At 48.5% G+C, this 19,994-nt stretch overlaps 1 protein-coding gene across 1 annotated transcript; it reads right to left on the reverse strand.

Annotated features, from left to right (window-relative positions):
- Positions 1-11,205: 11,205 nt before the first annotated feature.
- On the reverse strand, positions 11,206-15,282 carry LOC132220520 (uncharacterized). The gene is made up of 2 exons (XM_059673685.1): positions 13,748-15,282; positions 11,206-11,785 (listed from the first exon to the last, which is right to left on the reverse strand). Exons 1-2 carry the CDS (start codon positions 15,225-15,227, stop codon positions 11,724-11,726), a joined length of 1,542 nt encoding a protein of 513 aa, XP_059529668.1. The 5' UTR covers positions 15,228-15,282; the 3' UTR covers positions 11,206-11,723.
- Positions 15,283-19,994: the final 4,712 nt, after the last annotated feature.

Below are 19,994 nucleotides of genomic sequence, written 5' to 3' on the forward strand. Positions count from 1 at the left end.
ATGCTACGTTACAGAAATAGGATGCAGGTCTGGGGCAGGCCTAGTGTTTATCCAGGTTGGCGAGCAGGCACCCTAGAGGTGTGCTCAGGTCAGGTTTGGAATTTGGATTCCCCGTGCTCGATACCTGTGGCCTGTAGCAGGGCCAAAGGCCAGCGTCCTAGCGATTTGACCTAAGCTACGAACGGACGGAGGGACAGGGGGAGGTAGGGACATCTCTACTACCTCCTGAGGTCCGGAGGAGCCTTCCTGGAAGGGTCCAGAGAGGCAATCTCTGAGGCAGCTGCGTTTTATGGACAGAGACGCTGGAGGGCAGGTGGCCACGTGGGACTGGCACGGGGCGGGGAAGGACTCACTGCTGATGTTGCCAAACTGGGAAAGGTTGCCAAGCTGAAGAAATGCAGTCCTGAGGGGTCCAGAGCCAAGAGGAAGGAGAGGTGGGATCCAGAGCCAAGAGGAGGGAGAGGCGGGCACCCCGAGCCGTGGAGGGATGGCCAAATGGAGTGCTCATGCCACCCGGTTTCGGCACCAAATGTTAGGTTAGGTGGCTCTGGAGGAGTAGGAAATAAAGAGAGCTGAGTCAATCAGAAAAGAAAGAAAAGGAAAGGTTTTATTCTGCGACCCCAGTGTTATGCCCAGATTTCAAGATCCCCACCAGACCGCGCGAGGGAGCCAGCTGTGTCCGATGCAAAAGCAAAGAGTCCTTTATTTGAACTAGTTCGGCTCCCTGACCACACTCACCGATGCAACGGTAAGCCCAGTGGCAGAGAGAGACCTAGCCCGATGTGAAGAGTTTTATAGGGGGGTGGAGTAAGGGCAGGAGAGGGGACTGTGGGCCCCGCCGATTGGCCAGGCGCAAGTCAGTGTCTCGTTACACAGGATATGATCATACTGATGGCTTGCACTTCCCTTGATTATCATTGGCCAGTCCAGAGAAATCCTGGGTGTGGCCAGCAGAGGCCTGGGCTTCCGGGAAGAAGCCTTGCCGAGCACATGGCTCTGCCCAAAAATGGAGAACCCAGGCTAAGATGGAGGGCGTAGTCCTCGCCCTTCCACCTGGGTGACCCACGAACACCAAAGACAGGGCACGTGGATTCGGGCCAAGAGAGAGGGGGGTTTCTTTTTTGTACTGCAGTTGAGTGAGAGGCTGGGGCATGAACTGAGGAAGTTTCCGCCTCAGGAGTCGGCAGGGTATTCAGGAAGATGTCAGTGTCTGTGTGGGGGTCGTTGTGGATTCAGGGAGAAGCCGGTATCTGTGTCTGGCACACTGATCCGTTAGAAATTCCAGGGAGGGTCCATTATCTCATCACATGTCTGCATGTATCCGATCCTGGGCTCTCTCCGACCTAACACTTCCCCTCACCCTTGCCTGCCTTCCCTCTGAGATTCCACACTCTGTTCCCTGCTTCCATGTCTCTGGGCCCATTCCATTCATCAGTTTATTTTATTACTTAGATTCTACATATTGAGTGATACCATGTGATACTTGTCTTTCTCTGACTGATTTATTTCACTTCAGCATGATACTCTCCAGGTCCCTTCATGCTATCTCAAAGGGTAAGAGATTTTTCTTTTTCCTGCTGCATAGTATTCCCTGGTGTAGATGTACCACAGCTTTTATCCACTCACCTGCTGATGGGCACTGGGCTGTTTCCAGATCTCAGCTGTTATAAACTGTGCTGCTGTGAACACAGGGGTGCATACGGAGTATAGTGACCTCCATCTTGGGTAAAAACTGCTGTTTAAAATTTTAACCCTGCTATTCTGGCTTCTGTAAACATTTTTTTTTGCTTAATAGGAAAAATAAGAGTATTCCCCATTCCAGAGAGGCCATAAAATATTCCCCAGACAGAGTTGTCAGTGCTGGCACCAGGCCAGGCCTTGAGATATGGTCTCACTGCCCTGTCTAAGCAAACAGGACTCTTTCTCAGAAGGTCTGGAAGTCTCATTCCAAATTTGGAAAACAAAGAGCTGAAAAACATATAAATTAAAAAGACTTCTGTTATGCCCAGAATTCAAGATCCCCAAGATACCACGCCAGGGAGCCAGTCCGATGCAAAAGCAGAAGGTCCTTTATTGAGTTAGCTAATCCGACCCGGGCCTCCAGCCGACGCAGCGACCGGAAAACCGAGTGATATCCATGGGAAAATCAGGGCTTTAATAGTGAGGGGAGGGGGCTAGCTGTGGGCCCTTCGGATTGGCCAGGCGCCAAGTCGGGTCTTGTTGCACAGGATGTGGTCATCTCTATGGCGCGAACATCCCTTGCTTGTCATTGGCTAGTTCAAAGAAATCCCGGGCGTGGCCAGCAGGGGCCTGGGCTTCCGGGAAGAAGGCACTCTTCTGAGCACATGGCCTCTGCCCCAACATGGAGGATCCAGGGTAGGATGGAGGGCATAGCCCTCGCCCTTTCAACTTCCACCATATTGAGCCCCAGAATTTGAGAAGCAAGAGTTCCTCTGGGCCTGCTAGCACTACCGAAAATGAACACGACTCCAAATAAATTTGGCTTATTGATTAAGGCATCTTCTTATTTACAATATAACACATACTGTTAATGTAAAAACATCCTGTTACAGAGAACTGGAATAAATTGAGCAATGCCAGAGAGTTTGGAGTCACACTTTATTCACTGCGGTGGGCTTAGAGAAAATAAATTCAAATTCTAAGCAGAGCTACAAGCAGAACTCCCCTTTTTATTAAAGAGCCAGCCCTAGGTGTGCTTAGCGGTTATCTCACTGGTGGCCTCAGAAACTACACAGTTCCATCCAATTAAAAAGTGCACCGGGCATGGCACTGAGAGTATGGGCGTATCTAGTCTCTAGCCTACAAGGTCAGACAGCTAAGTTTATCTTCCTCATTATTCAAGCAGGCTAGAAAGCAAAGTTATTTTTTTAGAATAAGAGGCTGTCTAAAGAATAGCAGAGAATTCCAAACAGTAGTTTTACAAAATAGGGGTTAGCCTTCTCATTCTCCCCACCCCCACCCCCCCACCCCACCCCTTTTGTCCCACAAGCTGTTTAGCCTTGTGGTACAAAAACTAAGGGATGTTACAGTGAGTGGGGGTGACGATCAATCTTTTACTGCTTCCTGCTGAAAAGGGACGATGTCCAAGGGGTTAACATCCTGTTTCTTCCTCTTGGAGAGGTTTGTAGGGAATTCTTCTGGCTTGTAGGACCATTTAAAGTTTAAAGGCATCTTATGCTAAGTGAAATAAGCCAGTCAATAAAGGAAAAATACCACATGATCTCACTCATTCGTGGACAATAGAGACCATTATAAACTTTTGAACAATAATAGATACAGAGGCAGAGCTGCCTCAAACAGATTGTCGAGCTGCAGCGGGAAGGCCGGGGAGGGTTGGGGGGCAGGAGGTAGGGGGGTAAGAGATCAACTAAAGGACTTGTATGCATGCATATAAGCATAACCAATGGACATAAGACACTGGGTGATAGGGGAGGCTAGGGGACTGTCTAGGGCGGGGGGATAAAATGGATACATATGTAATACCCTTTGTAATACTTTAAGCAATAAAAAAAAAAAAAAAAGAAAAGAAAAAAAAAAAAAAAAAAAGAAAAGAAGCACTATTTCCTGTAAAAAAAAAAAAAAAAAAAAAAAAAAATAAAGTTTAAAGGCATCTAGACGGGATGAGATAAAGCGAGTTAACAGATTTAGAAGACATGGCTATGAGTAGCATTAACAGTGGTTCTGTCAATGGGAGGAGCCATTTCCAGACACCCGCCCCCTCCCCCCCCATCCCGCCCATGCAGCCCAGGTCTCAGATAACTCCTGTCTTATTTCTGAAGCTCGATCAGCTAGTTTCTGGGCCCCATCCCTTACAATACCAGACTGGTTAGCATGAAAACAGCACTCTTCCTCAAGGAACAGGCACAGCCCCCCTTTCTCTGCTGTGAGAGGTCTAGTCCTCTTCGATTCTGGAGAGTAACGGCTGCCAGTGAGTCAATCTGATCCTGTACTGCAACAATACTTTGAGCTATTTCTTCTAAAGTGTCAGCAAGGTCCTTGGATAGGCTCTGATAGTAGGAGAGGGAAGTTGCCAATCCCCCTGTTCCAGTGCTAACCCCTGTTGAAATGCTGAGTGTTATAAGGAGAGGGATTAGCTGGACTGCTCTTTTGTATTGGATATGATGTGTTACAAGGACAGGCAAGGATTGATTGTTGGAGGTAATGTCTATTTCGGGGGCTAGGTAAGCCAGAGTACAGGTCCCAGTCCAGTTGGCAGGTAGACAGAGAGGTACTGGTGCCACAGAGGAAGAAAATTCCCTGGGTCTCCAAACAGAAGGTATTCTCAATGGTAGAGAGGTGTGTGAGCTTGCTATTCTCCTGTTCCCAGACAGAGAGCGTTCCTTTGCTATGTAGGAAGCAGTAATTTTATGGTGCTTCTGTGTCCCAGCAAGGGCAGAAGAGTTCTCCTGGAACTAGCCTCGAGTTCTGTCGGCACTCATAAAAAGACAAAATGAGAATTATTAGAAAGATAAAAACAATCATTATCCAGAATTACCAGAGCACTTTGCCTTTAAGAGAAGATAAGAAAGATTAGTGTAAGGAAGAATTCAGCAGGGCATTTCTGAATTCCTTGGAGCAGGTTGATCAGCCAGGTCCGTTGTCTTCTTGAGGGTGATCCGGAGGGGGTGTTTCTGGTCAGAGGTCACCTTCCACTCAGGCTGGGTGTCGCTCGGCTGGTGGGCTGCTTTCACCCCTGGAGTGGTGAATCCAGGTGTTCAGTCCTGCAACCTTGAGAGCTGTGGGGGTGGTTAGTATGACTGGATAGGTCCCTTCCAAATTGGCTTAATGGGCTCTTTTTTTTTTTTTTTTTTTTGTGGCTTTTACCCAAACCTGGTCTCCAGGTTTATAAGGATGTACGGCTGTTCCTAGAGAGATGGGTAGTTGGTCAGTAACCCATCTGTGGACCTCAAAGACAGTTTTTCCCAGTTCTTGTAGTTGTTTCTGGATTTCTAAGTTCCCTATTTCCCCCCAAATCTCCCTTTGGCCAAATCAAGGGAGGGGGTCTACCATATAGAATTTTAAAGGGAGAGAAACCTACCCTGGCCCTTGGGGCACAGCATACCTGCAGGATACAAGAGGCAAGATATCTGTCCAGGGTAGGGTTTCTCATGGCATAGCTTAGCCATAGCCTGCTTTATGGTCCGATTCATGCGCTCTACTTTCCCTGAACTCTGAGGCCTGTAAGCTGTATGTAGGTTCCATCTAATTCCTAAAGCCTTAGTTACCTGTTGTACTATTTCTGCTACAAAGGCTGAGCCATTATCAGACCCTATGGTCAAAGGCATTCCATACTGTGGGATTATGTCCTTTAGTGACCTCCCGCCTTTTCCGTGCGAGTGGGATACGCCTCGACCCAGCCTGAAAAGGTCCAAACAAAGACTAGCAGGTATTTATTCCCTCTGCTAGGCCCTAGTTCTGTAAAGTCTACTTTTAAGTCCTCAAAGGGAGTTTTCCCATAGCGCCAAACTCCTATCGGTCCCACAGGACCCTGTTTGGCATTGTTCTGCGCACAGAGAAGGCAACGCTGAGAAACTGAGGCACACAAGGAGGGAAGAAGGGGCAATTAGGTAGTATCTGCCTATCAAAGCTTCAAGAGCAGTCCTTCCTAAATGAGTGAGTTCATGCTGCTGGAGGACGACCTTATGGGCTAACTGTTCTGGGACACAGACCCTATGATCTGGGAGTATCCACCAGCCTGCCATTGTTCTCTTGTCCCTTCTTGCTGGTCCCATTCCCCGTCCTGAGGAGTGTACTTTGGGGGTTCAGGTGATTCGGGGCCAACATGATCCATGCCGGTGCTGCTTGTCCTTTAGCAGCAGCTTTGCTGCTGTGTCAGCACACTGGTTTCCTTCTGACACTGAGTCTTTCCCTTTCAGGTGACCTTTGCAATGAATGACAGCTATTTCTTTAGGCTCCCAAACTGCTTCTAGTAACTTTAAAATCTCATTTTGATTTTTGATTCCTTTTCCTCCCACTGTCAGGAGCCCCCTTTCCTTGTATATAACCCCATGAATATGCAGGGTAGCGAAGGCATAGCGTGAATCAGTGTAGATGTTGGCACGCTTATCCTTACTGAGTTCTAAGGCTCTGGCAAGGGCCCAAAGTTCTGCCCTCTGTGCTGACCATCCTTCAGGCAGGGCCTGTGCCTCAATTGTCCCAAAGTCTGATACCACTGCATACCTGGTTCGTCTTTTTCCTTCATCTAAGAAGCTACTGCTGTCTGTGAAAAATACTAAGTCCGGATTCTTTAGGGGCTTATCTGTTAGATCTGGCCGGCTAGAGTAAACCTCCTCTAGGACTTGCAGGCAATCATGCTCAGGGTCCCCCTGAGCAGTGGGTAGAAGGAATCCTAGAAGTGTGTAGGAGTTTGGCAGCACCAAATGCAAGGTTCTAACAGCCTCATTAACAGCCCGCAAATCTTGTACTGGGCGGTAGTCATTAGTCTCAGGCTTTCTGACAGGCAAGAGGGGAGTTAATCCATGGAGACCTGAATCTTTTAAGGAGTCCCCACTGAAGTAGCGGGTCTAAGTGGACCTGAATTTCTAGGCGTGCCTCCCTTGGCACTGGATATTGGCGGATTTTGACAGGCTGTGCCCCAGGCTTTAAGTCAATTAGTATCGGGGCATGGTCTTTGGCCAGGCCAGGGGGATTTCCTTCTGCCCAGACCAGCGGAAATTCTTCCTCTAATTCAGGCTCTAAAGGTGTGGCCTTTGAGGTTCCCTGAGATTCTGGGAAAACCAACCCATGCTTGGCATTTTGGCCTCTGGTATGGACCGTGTTTGGGGCACCGGGGAGCCGGACAGGCCTCTGGAAGGTGTGCCCTGCTGATTTAGCAGAATTGAACCGGGGGACTCTGGGCTGTCCCGGACCTCAGCCCAGGACCCAGCCAGCATCTGGAGAGAGTGGATGGACACTTCTGGACCTGTCGACAGAATCAGTAAGGTAGGGGCCCTAGTCAGTCAGGCCCACTCCAAGTGAGTGGAGGGGGAAGCTTGATCACCTCCCCGGAAGCCATAGGGCTTCCTTAGGCAACTAGTCAGGAATTGGGTGGATTGTTTAAACTCTGAGTGAATGTCTGATGAAAGTGTGTGAGTGTGAAGGTGGTAAAACTGGTGGGACTTACTGGGGGGGGGGGGTGCGGGGGGGGGAGGTCCTGTAGAAGAGGGGGCTGAACTTCCTTCTGAGGGATCTGCTTCTTTTCTCCTACCTGCCTCTCCTTAGCCTGCTCCTGCCCTGCCTCTTCACTCCTGGTACTAAAACCTTACTCTGTCCCTTCTTACACACACAGAACTGGACCCAAGGTGGCAAGGTTTGAGCAATTTCTAACCAGCTGTCTATGTAGGGAAACTGATCTGGGTGTCCAGAGTCTCCTGTGACTACATTCCAGACCGCCCTGACCAATCCCTTATCTAGAAAGCCTTCCAAGGGCCAGCCTACCCCAAAGGCTAGCCATTCTACTTCACAGAATTTCCTCAGTGTTTCAGAATTCATTTCAGTTTCATAATCCCCATTGAATCCCTTTTTAAAATTTTTCAACATGCAATTGAGAACAGTGGGTTTACTCTGTCCCGACCGCATGATGATCAGTGGTGAGAGACAGATAAGGGAGGCATCACAGATCCTCACTCAGATGCCCGCCTGGCCGCATCCCTTGAGAGCTTAGATTTGTCTTAGCTAAGGCGCACCTGTATAGACCCCAGGCCTGGTCACCTCCCAGTGGGGGTGAGTCACCATTATGCCGTATGACGAATCAAGAAACCACAGGTTGGGGCCCACTCAGACTCTGTAACCAAAGTCATGAAGTCACACAAAGGAGAGGAGCGTGCAGGCCCTCTCCCTTCACACTCACATTTTTTTGTGCCCTGAGGGATCTGGAAAAAGGGAAGTTACAAGTTACCCTGACATTTCACAGGGATGTTATCTTAGATGCAAAAAGACAACAGGCTCAGTGAAGGTAAAGGTTGACCTTTGTCAGGGAAGATACCAGCCTAGGACATGACTGCTCACCATAACTGCTTTTAGTTAAAGTTTTAATTTCAGACCATCCTTTGTGGTGACTTTATCAGCGGTGGGCAAACTTTTTGACTTGAGGGCCACAATGGGTTCTTAAACTGGACCGGAAGGCTGGAACAAAAGCATGGATGGAGTGTTTGTGTGTGTTATGCCCAGATTTCAAGATCCCCAAAAACCACACTAGGGAGCCATTCCGATGCAAAAGCAGAGGGTCCTGTATTGAGCTAGCTAACTCAACCCTGCCTCCTGGCCGACGCAGCGACCGGAAGCAGAATGCCACTCGTGAGAATATCAGGGCTTTAATAGTGAGGGGAGGGGAGCTGACTGTGGGCCCTGCCAATTGGCCAGGCGCAAGTCGGGTCTTGTTACACAGGATGTGGTCATCTCTATGGCGCGCATGTCCCTTGATTGTCATTGGTTAGTTTAAAGAAATCCCGGCTTCCGGGAAGAAGGTACTTTCCTGAGCACATGGCGACAGCCCCAACATGGAGGATCCGGGGTAAGATGGAGGGCATAGCCCTCGCCCTTTCATTCCCTCCTTGTCTTGGAACTTCTGGCTCAATCATGAGACGGACTGCACTTTTATTTCACCGTTGCTAGAGGCCCGTAGTGGGCACACAGAACTATCAACTGAACTATTTCTATACACTTAACAAATGGTCCGGTGGAAGGGAAAGAAACCATATTAGCTTTAACAACTTCTATTGAAATAGGATTTTTCATCTTAAAATTCCTCCATGGCTATCAAAAAAAACAAAAAATAAATCAAGATTAATTTATCTACTGTCCTGATGTTTGCATAAACACAACAAGAATGGTAACTGACTACCTTTGCTGGAATTTCATGGTTGAACCTTAATGTGCCCCGTAGGGCCAGGAAGCCAAGCCATCCAGCTGCCATCAGGCCTGCCTGTGGTATCTGCTGAGTTAGGTGAATCCTTCACCTGTAGCCACTCCACCTGAGCCCACGCTCCAGGCTTTAAGGCCCATCTCAGTAGCCCTCCTACTCGTTGTGGCCCAGAGTGTGTGGGGGTTGTGCAGGGATGCAGAGGCATCTTTACTGCTCCCCTTCTACTCCTACCAACCGCCAGTGATGGTAGGGCATGGGCCTGATGCTTCTGCGCCAGCCATGTTCAGGGCTCCCAAGCAGGATACCAGGCTTTCTTTGTGGCATTTTTACTGGCTTTAAGTCTTTAGAGCTCAGACAGGGGTCTTTAAAACATGATACTCCAGTCGAAGTTTTCCGTTAACAAAACCATTATTAGGAACCAGTCTCATTGGATCTATGCAAAGAAAATGCATTGCCATGATTTACTTAGCATTGCCAGATTTCGGAGGAATTACATAAGGAGAAAACCATATTGATCTACTCTAAGATTTTCTGACTTTCCTTGCTAATTCCTTTTCATGGATTTAAAACAAAACAGTAACTATTGGCATTAAACTTTCTTTCTATGCATAATCATGCTTTAGATCTTTTATTCTAAACAGGCCTTTCCCAGCTTTACCACCCCTGACATGGGCATGATGACTCAGGCCTGCAAGCAGTACACAGGCTGCCAACTGTCAATTGTCTTTCAACAGAGACCAAAACCTGATGAGCACCCTTTCCTGCCCAGTTGGGCACCTGCCCTCTTGGTAGCTAGACACCCTTTACTTTTTGGGGGTCACCCCACACAGTTCCCTTCCAGGACAGCCAACACACACTCAAACCTGCAAGAGAATTAAAGGTCAATATAACATATCAATACAATGAAACATAATATTGGCATCATGGCCGCCTCAGGCAGCCAAATCTTCTGCTACTAAACACGTGATACTAAAGTCTATTTCTGATCTCCCTATGAATTTTCCTTGTCATTTTGGAGCCATGTCCATGAAGGTGCAGGCATTATTTAAATCTATTTAATGTTACCAGCATCACGCAGGTCGAGCACACCGTAGCTTGAGCTTGAGCGGGTTGCGTTGATCTCGGTCGACGCTCCATTTGGTGATGAAGTCTTTCCGGATCGTGGAGGGGTCTGCTGACCGGACGTGAGTGTGATGAACCCAGGTCGCGACGCCGTCTACCTTGAGAGCAATGGGGGTTGTCAGCACTGCAGTGTAGGGACCCTTCCAACGTGGCTCAAGGGTTTCTCGATGATGCCTTCTGACGTAGACCCAATCTCCTGGTCTGTGTTGATGAGGAGTTGGGGTTGGGCTGGTTTCGTAGATGGCGCGGAGGTGCAGCCAAATGTCCTCGTGCACCCTCTGGAGCCCTCTTAAGGAAAGAGATAGTTCTTGATTTTCAAATTCAGCGAGTAAGTCAGCTTTAAGGTTAGGAATGATAGGGGGTGGCCTGCCAAACATGATTTCATAGGGAGTAAAGCCCAGGGTGTATGGGGATTTCCTTACCCGGTAAAGGGCATACGGTAGGAGAGCCACCCAGTCCCCGCCAGTCTCCATGGTTAATTTGGTAAGGGTCTCTTTTAGAGTTCTATTCATTCTCTCTACCTGACCTGAACTCTGGGGCCTATAAGCACAATGTAATTTCCAACTTGCCCCAATAGCCCTGGTTACTACCTGTGTTACCTGTGAAATAAAGGCTGGCCCGTTGTCGGACCCTATCATAGCAGGAAAACCATACCTGGGTAAGATGTCTTCCAGCAGCTTCTTGGCCACCATCTGAGCTCTTTCATGCTTGGTTGGGTATGCCTCTACCCAGCCAGAGAAGGTGTCTATGAACACTAAAAAATATTTATAACCATACTTCCCTGGTTTAATTTCAGTGAAGTCGACCTCCCATTGTGCTCCCAGTTTGGTGCCTCTGAGCCTAGTCCCTCTTTCATTTGATCCGACCCTTGCGTTTGTAAGTTGGCAGGTCTTGCAGGCAGACACAACCTGATCTATCTTGGTATTCTGCTGGTGAATTTTGATCCTGGCATGTTGGATTAAGTCCTTCATTTTCCAGGTTCCCAGGTGAGTGGATTGGTGCATATGTTTTAATATCGTGTCCCCGAGCCAGTCCGGCAGTGTAAGTTCTCCTTCTGGTGTATGCCACCATCCCTTTATTTCCTGGGCTTTGGGGAGCTTTCTGATACGTTGAAACTCTTCCTGGGGGTACTTGGGCTGGTCTGGTAAGACTGGGTCCCCTGGGTCTGGTAGTTGTAAGACCATGGTAGGGACCGAGGTAAGGGCTACTGCCTTTGCAGCCTGGTCAGCCTTTTGGTTGCCTTTCACTACCGGGTCATCAGCTTTTTGGTGTCCCTGGCAGTGGATTATGGCTAACTTGGCAGGAAGCCATAAAGCCGCGAGCAGGTCGAGGATTTCCTGCTTATTTTTTATTGTCCGTCCCTCTGCTGTCCATAGCCCTCTCTCCTGGTAGATTGCCCCGTGAACATGAGCTGTAGCAAATGCATAACGGCTGTCTGTGTAAACGTTAAGCCGTTTTCCAGCCCCCAGCGTCAGTGCCTTGGTGAGTGCAATGAGTTCTGCTCGCTGAGCTGATGTCCCAGGGGGCAGAGCCTCCGCCCACATGGTGTTTGTGTCTGTGACCACCGCTGCACCCACGTACCTGCACCCGTTCCGCATGAAGCTGCTTCCATCCGTGAACCAGGTGGCCTCTGCATCGGGGAGGGGCCGATCAGTCAAGTCCTTCCAAAGTCCATGTACCTGCTCCAGGATTCCCGCACAGTCATGTAGTGGGGCATCTAGGTCAGGGTCAGGTAGCAGGGTAGCAGGGTTGAGGGCCGCACTGGGATGGAACCGTACTCTAGGGGGGTTGAGCAGCAAGCTTTGATAGTGGGTCATGCGAGCATTGCTCATCCACCTATCAGGAGGCTGTTTTAGGACCCCTTCAATGGTATGCGGGGTTGTGATCCAGATCTCCTGTCCCAGGGTCAGTTTGGCAGCATCCTTGACTAAGAGCGCGGTTGCCGCAATGATTCTTAGGCACGGTGGCCAGCCGGCAGCTACAGGATCCAGCTTTTTAGACAAATATGCTACTGGGTGACTCCAGGGGCCTAAAGCCTGGGTTAAAACTCCTTTTGCTACTCCTTTGCGCTCGTCTACAAAGAGGCGAAAGGGTTTTGTAATGTCTGGTAGGCCCAGGGCTGGAGCAGCCAAAAGAGCTTTCTTTATCTGATTAAAGGCAATTTCTTCTGTCTCAGTCCATTTAAAGGCCTTCCCCTCCTTGGTGGCTTCATATAGGGGCCTGGCGATCTCAGCAAAACCTGGTTTCCAGAGGCGGCAATAGCCAGCCGATCCTAAGAATTCCCTCTCCTCCCTCCAGGAGGTGGGAGCAGGGATTTTCAAGACTGTCTCTTTTCTAGCGTCTGACAACCGCCGCTGTCCGCCCTCCAGTATGTATCCCAGGTAACTCACCCTCTTTTGGCATATCTGAGCCTTCTTCGCCGAGGCCCGGTACCCCAGGGTCCCTAGGGTGGCCAGCAGATCTTTGGTCCCTTGCTCACAATCTGGCGGTATCGGCAGCAACCAGGATGTCATCTACGTATTGAAGGAGGGTAAGACTGGGGTGTTCTCTCCTGTACTCACCGAGGTCTTCATGCAGCGCCTCGTCGAAGATGGTGGGCGAATTCTTGAACCCTTGGGGCAATCGCGTCCAGGTTAATTGTCCGCTGTAGCCTTCCTCGGGGTCGTGCCATTCGAAGGCAAACAGGGGTTGGCTTTGAGGCGCTAGCGGCAGGCTGAAAAAGGCATCCTTCAAGTCTAATACAGTATACCAGATTCTAGAGGGTGCCAGAGAGTTTAGGAGAGTGTATGGGTTAGGAACGGTTGGGTGTATATCCAGGACACTTTTATTTACTTCCCGGAGGTCCTGAACTGGTCGGTAGTCATTCGTGTGGGGCTTTCTGACTGGCAGGAGGGGGGTGTTCCAGGCAGATTGGCATGGAACCAGTATCCCTAGGCTTCGCAGTCTCCGGATATGAGGCTGGATTCCCTTCCGAGCCTCCTGGGACATAGGGTACTGTTTGACTCTCATCGGGCCTTCTCCTGGTTTTAGTTCTACCAGGGTTGGGGCTCTGTGAGTGGCCAGTCCTATTCTTCCCCCCCGCCCCCCCCCCCCCCCCCCCCCCCCGCCTCCCCGTCTCTGCCCAGGCTGTGGGGAATTCTTGCAGCCACCTGTCCATATCGTTCTCTACTGGGGGCGCCCCCTGGTGGAGGCGATATTCAGCCTCCAGTCTCAGAGTCAGAACCTGGATGGGGTGGCCTTCGCCATCGGTGACCTGAGGCCCCCCTTGTCTGAAGGTTATTTGGGCTCCAATCTTGGTTAGCAAGTCCCGTCCTAATAGGGGGTAGGGGCATTCTGGTATTACCATGAAGGAATGGGATACCCGGCCCGTTCCTAAATCTACTGTTCTTTGGGTAGTCCATGAATAATGGCTCATGCCAGTTGCCCCTTGCACCCAGGACTTTTTATTAGCTAGCTTCCCCTGAGGTGTGCGGAGAACCGAATGTTGTGCTCCAGTGTCGACAAGGAAGTCAACAGGCGTCCACTCCACTCTAAGAGTTACCCTGGCCTCGGGGAGGGGGTCCGAACCCCGACTTCCCTAATCACTCAGTCCTTCCAGCTCCAAGACCTCCACCCGGTCTGTCTTGTTCCCCTTTTTACCGGCCTTCTTTGGGCATTCTCGGACCCAGTGCCCTATCTCTTTGCAGTAAGCACACTGGTTCTGTTGCAGCTTCTTTTTCCCGCCCCGGGCAGTTCCCTTACCTCTTTCTTGGCCATCAGCAAGCTGGCGAAGGCGGCGGGTCCGCTCCTCAGGGGACTCCATGGTGGTGGCTAGCAGAATCTTGGCCAGGTTTCGAGTCTGCTTGTCACTGGCAGCCACCATGGCGCGGGCTTGCCTATCCTCAGGGGGCTCTCCGTTATTGAACACCTTCTCTGCTACTACCAGTAAATCCTGTAAACTCTTTTCTCCTAATCTATCTATTCTCTGCAGTTTCTTTCTAATGTCCATGGCTGACTGGTTTATAAAACTCATGATTACAGCTGCCTTATTCTCAGGAGCTTCTGGATCCATGGGGGTATAGGTGCGATATGCCTCCATGATCCGTTCTAGAAAGGCAGCTGGAGACTCATCTCTTTCCTGCTGTACGTTCCCTACCTTGGTCAAATTGGTGGGCTTTCTAGCAGCCCTGCGGAGACCTCCCATTAGAATCTGATGGTAGACCAAGAGCCTCTCCTTACCTTCTGCCGTGTTGAAATCCCATTCAGGCCTAGTCAAGGGAAAAGAGACATCTATCTGGGCCTGGTTTGTGGTTGGATTTCCATCTACACCAGGAACCATCTTTCGGGCCTCATTGAGGATCCTTTCTCTCTCTTCCGTTGTGAACAGAACCTGTAAAAGCTGCTGACAGTCATCCCATGTGGGCTGATGGGTGAAAAGAACAGAATCTAGCAAGTCAATAAGTCTCCCCGGTTTTTCGGAGAACTTAGGGTTCTGTGCCTTCCAGTTATAGAGGTCGCTAGTTGCAAAAGGCCAATAAATATGGGGCTGGTTGCCATCCGCATCCGGGGGTCCAGTGGCCCATAAGGGCAGGGTCTTGATAGTGGAGTCGGGTGCTGCGACAGACAGCTCCCGCTGAGCTCTTTGCCGGGTGAGAGGTGGGCCTCCTACCGGAACCGGAACCATGGCCATTCCCGGAACCCCACCCCCAGCCATTCCCAGAACTGCGTCAGCTTCCTGCGACAGGGTAGGATTGAATCTCTCCGGCATCCTGTGGAAATGATACGGGGGAGGAAAAATTAACTCTTCTCCAGTTCCCCCCTGCAAAACCGGGTAGGGGGGAGCTGGAGCTGACGGCAGGGTGGCTTTCTTCTCCTTCTTCTTCTCCGCTTCCTGCAAGGCAAGAATGGGTTCTGGCTCCAGAGGGTGTGGAGGTAGGAAGGGCCTAAGCCAAGGTGGTGGATTTTCCACGAGGTCCTGCCAAGTAACAATGTAAGAGAGTTGACCAGGATGTCCTTCTTTGGGCTGGGAGACGACGTCCCTAACCCGCCAAATGGTGGGGAGATCGAAAGTCCCCTCCGGCGGCCACCCAACATTAAAAGTCGGCCACTCCCTAGAACAAAAAGTCTGCCACCAGTCCTTCCGGACCTCCGCACTGAGGTTGCTGGCCCTTCCCTTTACCTCTTTAAAATGATCGACCATAATGCTTAAAGGAGTAGTTTGAGCCTGTCCCATAATGTCCATCCAATAAATCCACAAAATAAAACCAAAAAAACACAAACACAGACAACTCAGGGGCCCAAAATACAGTGTTCCAACTCCATGGAAGCGAAACCAAAACAAGCTTCCAACTCCATGGAAGCAAAAACCGAAAACGATGGCTGCGTGCCAACCAGAGGGAGCGACCCGCCTGTCTCAGATTGAGGGGGTTTCTACAGACCTTCCGACTCCGCGGAAGCAAAGCTATACCCCTCCAGATGGAGGATCGAGGCATCCTCCGCCTCCTCCCGCCCTTGATCCCCTAGATCATGCGGGCGATTACAATTACAGATTTCAGAAGTGAGCTCACACAAGATAGATACAAAACACACATGACACAAACAAGACCTACCGCGGTCAGTCAGGCCCTCCGGACTGGGGGTCCCTCGATGGTGTTGGGGATCCCAGCGAGCCCCCAAAATGTTATGCCCAGATTTCAAGATCCCCAAAAACCACACTAGGGAGCCATTCTGATGCAAAAGCAGAGGGTCCTGTATTGAGCTAGCTAACTCAACCCTGCCTCCTGGCCGACGCAGCGACCGGAAGCAGAATGCCACTCGTGAGAATATCAGGGCTTTAATAGTGAGGGGAGGGGAGCTGACTGTGGGCCCTGCCAATTGGCCAGGCGCAAGTCGGGTCTTGTTACACAGGATGTGGTCATCTCTATGGCGCGCATGTCCCTTGATTGTCATTGGTTAGTTTAAAGAAATCCCGGCTTCCGGGAAGAAGGTACTTTCCTGAGCACATGGCGACAGCCCCAACATGGAGGATCCGGGGTAAGATGGAGGGCATAGCCCTCGCCCTTTCAGTGTGAACTAATATACATTCAAAGTAAACATCATTACATAAAAGGGTACGGTCTTTTTTTTTTTAGTTTTATTCATTTCAAACGGGCCGGATCCTGCCCGCAGGCCGTAGTTTGCCCACGGCTGCTTTAGGTCTTTGAGTTTGCAAAACTGCATGCAGGCCTCCCCTGAGCTTGTCAGGTTAGCATGTGGCCCATTTCATCCACACACCCCCTTTTGGTCATAAATCAATTCAAAGGATGCACTGATGACCAACCTTCTGGTTGGATCATAGGGTCCCAAGGTGCTGCTAGGCAGGCTCATTCCTGGGAATTCTCAGTGGCAGCATTTGTCTTGCTGAACAGGGTGGACCACTGGGGATGGGGCAAGACCATAACCTTAGATGGCACTTATGGTCAAATTATTATTATTCAAAATAAAAGGTAGGCTAAATGGAAGGAAGTCAGATTGAAACAGGAATTTTTAGGGGTGAAAAAGACAGGTTTAGGAAATTTTAGAAAGTTTGGAAATTAAGGAGACCATGGAAGAAGCACAGGGCTGCAGAGCAGCAGAAGGTATATTCCCATAGAATGTGGGAGCTGAAAAGCTGTAACAGACACATTTCCATAGAATGAGGGAGGAAGGAAACAGCAAAAGGTCTATTTACAAAATAAAGGGAAGGAGCCCCTCATCCAGAAGGAGAAGAAACTCCAAAGGGAATAGAAAAACAATAAGGAAGGAAGGAGAGAGGGAGAACCTCACACAGTCCCATGTGAGGTTTTTTGTGTTTGTTTTTTTTTTATATGTTTCATTGATTTTTTACAGAGAGGAAGGGAGAGGGATAGAGAGTTGGAAACATCGATGAGCTGCCTCCTGGAAACGCCCCACTGGGGATGTGCCTGCAACCAAGGCACATGCCCTTGACCGGAATCGAACCCAGGACCCTTGAGTCCCCAGGCCAACGCTCTATCTGCTGAGCCAAACCGGTCAGGGCCCCATGTGAGGTTTGACCTTTGAGCTCAGAAGTTACTATAGTAACCAGTTCAAGGAAATAGTGACCAATCAGTGGGGACATCAAGGCACCAAGATCTACAATCTTTATAAACCATGGAAACAGGAACTCAGAGGGACTCTTACCCCTTCCCACATGGGAGTCTGTGCTGTAAGATTCTTTCCTGTTCCCTACATGGGAGTCTGTACTTGTTCTTCAATAAATTTCCACCTTTGCTATACCACCTTCTGTCGTGGATTCATTCCTCGATTCCCATTGAAAAAGAGCCCAGGAACCAGCCTGTCCAGTCCAAAAATTCCATTTCAAGATCTTATATGTCCTTATTAAATATATTTTAATATTTTTGAGCCACCATGATATGAGTCTTTTTGCTATTTGTCAAGTTTTATTTTTCTGCATCTAGTGTAACATTTACATACCAGGAACAAAAGCAATAATATTAAACCAGTAACACTGATTAGAAACAGAAAATGTCTAATATTAGACAAGGAAGGATCGGAGGGAAACAAGTATCTGCTATTTTATTACCCAGAAGTTCTCATTTTCCTTCTGGGCAGTTAGTTTCATCCATTCCTATAGTTAGACAATACTCATCTCAAATACTCATCTAGATTAGATCCACATATAACGGCACCAAGGGAATCATTAGGGAGGTGTTTTTATAGCAGTTTGTCCAGGTTGGTTCTTTATAATAGATACAGCCTGAAATGTACCAAAGCTTATATTGATAGTAGAAGAAGACCAGTGTGTGGCCAAAATTAACTTCATTATCATAGCAGATAATAAGAATGTTACAGAATTTACCAGGCGACCAGAAAATATACAAGTACCCAGAGATTCAGGGGAAAAAAAGAAAAAAAAAACTTTATTTGCAGATGTACTAGTATTACAGAAAAACCAGACAAAAACCAAACAGCGCTCTGAGAGTTTGGAGTTACACTTTATTCACCACGGCAGGCTTAGGGAAATGAATCCAAATCTAAGCAAAGCTACAAGCAGAACTTCCCTTTTTATGGAAGAGCCAGACCTTTGTGCGCTTGCTGGCGGCGGCCTTGAAAACTACACAGTTCTATCTAATTAAAAAATGCACCTGGCATGGCATTGGGTGTATCTAGTCTCTGGCCTACAAGGTCAGATAGCTAAGTTTATCTCCCCCATTATTCAAGCAGGCTAGAAAGCAAAGTTACTTTTTCAGAATAAGAGGCCGTCCAAAGAATAGCAGAGAATTCCAAACAGTAGTTTTATGGAATAGGGGTTTTCCTTCACACTACTACAGTGACTCAGGGGAGTCAGTTCTCCAAAGCCTGAGTGATGAATATGGATGAAGCTTTCCCTTTATACCCTTTGGTTTCTTTTTTTTTAATTAAATCTTTATTGTTCAGATTATTACAGTTGTTCCTCTTTTTTCCCCCCATAACTCCCCTCCACCCAGTTCCCAGCCCACCCTCCGCCCTCACTCCCCACCCACTGTCCTCATCCATAGGTGCACGATTTTTGTCCAGTCTCTTCCCACATCCCCCACACCCCTTCCCCCCCCAAGAATAGTCAGTCCATTCCCTTTCTATGCCGCTGATTCTATTATAATCACCAGTTCATTCTGTTCATCAGATTATTTATTCACTTGATTTTTAGATTCACTTGTTGATAGATGTGTATTTGTTGTTCATAATTTGTGTCTTTACCTTTTTCTTCTTCTTCCTCTTCTTAAAGGATACCTTTCAGCATTTCATATAATACTGGTTTGGTGGTGATGAACTCCTTTAGCTTTTCCTTATCTGTGAAGCTCTTTATCTGACCTTCAATTCTGAATGATAGCTTTGCTGGATAAAGTAATCTTGGTTGTAGGTTCTTGGCATTCATCACTTTGAATATTTCTTGCCACTCCCTTCTGAAATCAGCTGACAGTCGTATGGGTACTCCCTTGTAGGTAACTGACTTTCTTTCTCTTGCTGCTTTTAAGATTCTCTCTTTGCCTTTTGCTCTTGGCATTTTAATTATGACGTGTCTTGGTGTGGTCCTCTTTGGATTCCTTTTGTTTGGGGTTCTCTGTGCTTCCTGGACTTGTAAGTCTGTTTCTTTCAGCAGGTAGGGGAAGTTTTCTGTCATTATTTCTTCAAATAGGTTTTCAATATCTTGCTCTCTCTCTTCTTCTGGCACCCCTATAATTTGGATGTTGGTACGCTTGAAACTGTCCCAGAAGCTCCTTACATTATCTTCATATTTTTGGATTCTTTTTCATTTTGCTTTTCCGGTTGGGTGTTTTTTGCTTCTTCGTATTTCAAATCGTTGACTTGATTCTTGCGATTCTCTAGTCTGCTGTTGGGAGTCTGTATAATATCCTCCATTTCAGTCAATGTATGCTTAATTTCCAGTTCGTCCTTTATCATAACCTCGAGGATCTGACTAGATTTCTTGAGGATCTCACTACATTTATCAGCGGTTTCACCAGTCTTTTTGAAGGTCTTACTAAATTTATTGGCGGCTTCTAGAAAGTTCGTGAAAAACCCTAAAAGTGTGGTTTTGAACTCTATATCCAGTAGTTTGCTTTCCTCCATTTCTGTCATTTGTGTCCTGTTTCTTTGTCTCCGCATTTTTTTATGCTTCCCTGTGTTGATAAAGTGGTTTTCTGTGCTAAGTGTCCTCTAGGGCCCAGTGGTTCAGCCTCCCCAATTACCTGAGGAGGACACTCTTGGTGCACCCCCTCGTGGTCTTTGTGTACAGTCTTGTTGTAGTTAAGCCTTGATTGTTGTAGGTAACACTGGGAGGGATTGACCTCCAGGCCAATTGGCTATGACAATCAGCTGTGTCTGCAGTGGGAGAACTTCTGTGCTGGAGACGCACCTCCGGGGCAAGACTTGCTTCTGTGGGGCTTTGGTGCTCACTGAGTCTGCCCCCTGAGTGTGTTCTTTATGGATCTGAGGAGCTGCAAACTGGATGGTCCCACTCTGACCACTG

This window comes from Myotis daubentonii, chromosome 18, assembly GCF_963259705.1.
Source record: "Myotis daubentonii chromosome 18, mMyoDau2.1, whole genome shotgun sequence".
Taxonomy (NCBI): domain Eukaryota; kingdom Metazoa; phylum Chordata; class Mammalia; order Chiroptera; family Vespertilionidae; genus Myotis; species Myotis daubentonii.